At 29.4% G+C, this 4,641-nt stretch overlaps 1 protein-coding gene across 1 annotated transcript in view; it reads left to right on the top strand.

The window, feature by feature from the left end:
* The window catches only part of LOC132185148 (beta-glucuronosyltransferase GlcAT14A-like), a 3,511-nt gene extending 1,724 nt beyond the window's left edge, over positions 1–1,787 (top strand). The window contains exon 4 of the mRNA XM_059598960.1: positions 1,729–1,787. Coding sequence (XP_059454943.1) covers positions 1,729–1,787 — 59 coding nt within the window. The remainder of the gene's footprint in view (positions 1–1,728) is intronic.
* The last annotated feature ends 2,854 nt before the right edge of the window (positions 1,788–4,641 follow it).

The following is a 4,641-nucleotide window of genomic DNA, read 5'->3' as shown; positions in this document are numbered from 1 at the left end:
ATTTTTTAATTCAATGTCAATTACTTAATTTGATATTATATGAATCACATTGTCATTGTCATTGTACATGAATAATTGATTAAGTATTGGAATTGTAATTGGATCATATAGTTAAATATTTATCTTATACATTTATATTATTCAATATGCATATAATATAACTATAAGCAATTATATATATATAATTCAAAATTGTTCAAAATTGTTAATTTTCTTTTTTTTTTTCTTTCAAAAAATGGTTAAATTTCTTTTTCTAAAAAATGTTCAAAAAATACATTAATATTTCAATTGTGATTATAAGTAACACATTGTTGAATCTAATGTCAATTACTTAATTTGATATTATATAATCATATAGTCTCATTAAATTATATCATATGATTCATATGATTAATTATTTAAATTCTTATCATGTTTACTTATAATCTTTTTTCTTTGAATTGAACTTAATATCTAATGGTAAATGGTAATGTTCAAACTCCTAAATCCTAAATTCCTAAAGTATCTAATAATGCTTTAATTAAATTGTAGACTTGTAGTTATAAGTAACATATTGTTTAATTCAATTGAATCGATTGTGATTATCATTGTACATGAATCATATGATTAACTTGTAGACTTATGACTTATGAGTTATGTCATATTATATATGTATTATTTATTATTATATAATCATATGATTTAATGATCAAGTCATCATGTGATATAATCATATCAAGTATAGTGATAATATATAAATTACTAAAATTATAATGATAATACATTAATACTTAAATTATGTTTATAAGTAACACATTGGTCATTGTTTAATCCAATGTCAATTATTTAATTTGATATTATACGAATCATATCATCATTGTACATTAATAATATGATTCACTTGAAGTCTTGAATAAAGTATTTGAATTGTCATTGAATCATATGATTAAGTATTGATATTATACATTTATATTATTCATATACATATGTAGACTTATATAGACTTATAGGTTTATAACATACATTGGAAATAAGTCTCTAGATATTTAATTGTTGTATTAGTATGAATTAGTATACTTATGAGTTATGTCATATTATATATGTATAATTTGTTATTATATAATCAAATGATTTAATAATCAATCTCATGTGATATAATCAAATAAATTATAGTGATAATATATTAATACTCAAATTGTGATTTAATTATTTTTTAAAAAAATTGTGATTTAATGATCAAGTGATTATGTTATATGTATAATTATAAAAATATATTATATAAAAAGGCGGTTAGCGGTTAGCGGTTACTGTTAGTAGACCCAATAACCGCTAACCGCTAACCGCTAGGCGGTTATGGCGGTTAGGCGGTTAGCGGTTAATGCGGTTAGGCGGTTAGGCGGTTGGCGGTTATAGCGGTTAGCGGTTAGCGGGCGGTTAAAAACCGCCCGCCTTTGCACCCCTAATTATAGGTAGCTTACTCTGTCTCGCGGAACACCAAATCACTCTCACGTTGGGCGTGGTTTACAGCTGTCCTCCATTTCATTGATCCAACGGCTATAGTTTAATCTCAAAACAATGGACGGCTGGTATGTGAGTCATAATTGAAGGCTCGTTTTCCCGTGCGTACGTGAAGAACAAGAAGTGGATAATTTATCCACCGCATGCGTGAGTTGGTGAATCTGGTGCCATATATGCAAAATATTCCATCTTGACCGTTAAATCTAAGATTTATTTTTGGATTTATTTCAGACGGTTGGATTAGTGAGCTCATCAGGCAAATCGTAACACTAGATAACTACCACGTGTAGGCGTGCGTGACAGTTGGGTTCCAATTTCTCAATCTAATGGTTGACGTTTAATCTCAAAAAAATGGACGGCTGGAAATAAATCTTGCATAATCGAGGCGCGTCAGTCTCGTTTCCTATGCGTTGCGTGCGAAACGAGAGTATCGGAAGTAATTCTCTGCAACGTGACTTAAGTGAGTCCGGTTTCATTTGTGAACGTGATCTTTTTATACCGTTGATTATGATCTTAAAATTTTCATTTAAGTTATGACCATTCGATCAATAAGCCCTTGGTGTCAAGTGAAACACCAGATAAATATCTCTGCGAGGTGGTATACAGCTGTCGTCCACTTTGCAAATCGAACGGCTACGAAATAATGGAAATTAATCTGACGGATAAGATTAATTTAGGTAAAGTTCAGATTTTTTCAAAATTCAAAAAAATTGAATTATCCCTTGTGCACAATTATATGTGAGCTCGCCTCTCCGTTTTCCTATAAATGATCTAAACCGTAGATCTTTAATAAAATTAAAATCAATTCAACCACAACCGTTTATTTAAGTTAACAAGTTGTTTGTTTTAGTACCCTAAAAAAACTCTAAACGTATGTCTATTTTTTTTTTCTTCTAAAAAACGTGTGTTGTAACTTGTAAGTTGTAACTTGTGTTTGGTAGGAATCCTAAGATTAGTTTTATAGTTTATACTTTATAGGAATTATAGCATTATATTTATTGGCATTTATTTTGCAATACCATTAGACATTAGTTAACAGATTAAAACAATACTTAAAAGGTAAAAACTTAAATACTACTTAATACATTTTATTGCATTTAAGTAGTACCATATAATTTAATTTTTTAAATAGCTTATTAATTGAACATTGGACATTAAACCTAATACCTATAAATTATTATTATTATTATTATTAAATCTATAAATAGCTTATTAATTGGACATTGGACATTAAACCTAATACCTATAAATTATAGTATAAGTTATACTATACCCTTATATCTTAATTAATTAACTGTACATACATTGAACATATGAATATGATGATTACTATTATTATTATTATTATTATTATTATTATTATTATTATTATTTTTAACTAATTAATTGGACATTAGACATTAAACCTAAAAATAATAACGTAGTCTATACTCTATGCAATGTTAGTTGTACACTTATAGTATAAGTTATACTATACCCTTATATCTTAATTAATTAATTGTACACACATTGAACCTATGAATATGATGATTACTATTATTATTATTTTTAACTAATTAATTGGACATTGGACATTGGACATTGGACATTAAACTTATAAATAATAACGTTGTCTATACTCTATGCAATGTTAGTTGTACACTTATAGTATAAGTTATACTATACCCTTATATCTTAATTAATTAATTGTACACACATTGAACCTATGAATATCATGATTTCTATTATTATTATTTTTAACTAATTAATTGGACATTGGACATTAAACCTATAAATAATAACATTGTCTATTCTCTATACAAGGTTAGTTGTACACTTATAGTATAAGTTATACTATACCCTTATATCTTAATTAATTAATTGTACACACATTGAACCTATGAATATGATGATTACTATTATTATTATTTTCAACTAATTAATTGGACATTAAACCTATAAATAATAACATATTCCATATAATGTTAGTTATACTATAACCTTAGATCTTAATTACTTAATTGTATACATATTGAAGCTATCAAGCTATGATTATTATTGATTAATAACATGGTTAATTTTTTTTTTAGTTACATTGTCGTGTGGGTTGGGTTGGGTCAGATGATAAAATGGGTCGAGCTCACGAGCCCTAAACGAGTCGAGCGAACCGAGCGATTATCTAGTTAAACGAGTCGAGCTCACGATCCCTAAACGAGCTCGGGCGAGCCTGCCGATCCCGAGTTAAACGAGTCGAACTCACGAGCCCCCATCGAGCGAGTCGGGTATGTGTCATTAGCTAATCGAGCGAGTTTTTACAGTGTCGAGCTCGAGTTCGAGTCGAGCTTAGTCGAGCGGGTAGCGAGCGAGCTGTCGAGTGTGTTGGCCGGCTCATTTACAGCGCTAGTCAAGACAACCGGTGTTTGGCAAGCCTTTTCTTTTCATTTGTTACTGTTCATCACAATTTTTCAAAAAAAATCAACATTAAAGCATCTAAAATTTTTTTTCAATTTTTTTTATCACATAATTCACTTTTTATTATTATTCAAAAAAAAAAAAAAAAATCACTACTAAACAAAATTTTTTCACTTTTTCATACCAATTTTCACTTTTTTTATATTAAAATTTTTACTCCTTTTTTTATTTTTTATTTTATTTTATTTTTTTATATCAATCTACATCAACTATAGTGTCTAAGGAAAAAGCTTTGCCAAAACAAAGCACAATCCCATGTAGATTTAAAATTCCTTTTGCCATAAAATTGTCACCTTTCCTTCTTTTTTTTTTTTAATTAAAAAGGTGGGAAGGGGCGACCAGTGTAGTTTTTCCCCTTGGGCGTTACCATCGGGGTTCCCACCCGCTGTGGAATGTCCGGTTTGAGCCATAACTACTGCCTGGGAAGGCGAGCCCGTCACCACAACCCCACTATTTTTTTCCAACCAAGGTGGATGTGTTAATTGTCTGGAGAAATCATGCGGCTAGGACAGAATCAGATTCCAAATACTTATGTAGGCAGCATCAAACATATATTGTTAGTGAATGGAGAATAGTCTGTCCCTTTCCAAGCCGCTTGTTCACATCCATTCAATCTATCAACCGTAAAAGCTTCATGAGTAAGCTGCCAACGCATTATCTTGCAATTACTTACTTGTGTATAGATTCCTGAAA

This window comes from Corylus avellana, chromosome ca6, assembly GCF_901000735.1.
Source record: "Corylus avellana chromosome ca6, CavTom2PMs-1.0".
NCBI lineage: Eukaryota > Viridiplantae > Streptophyta > Magnoliopsida > Fagales > Betulaceae > Corylus > Corylus avellana.
The sequence above is the reverse complement of the archived record's forward strand: the minus strand, read 5'-3'. Positions and strand labels throughout refer to the sequence as shown.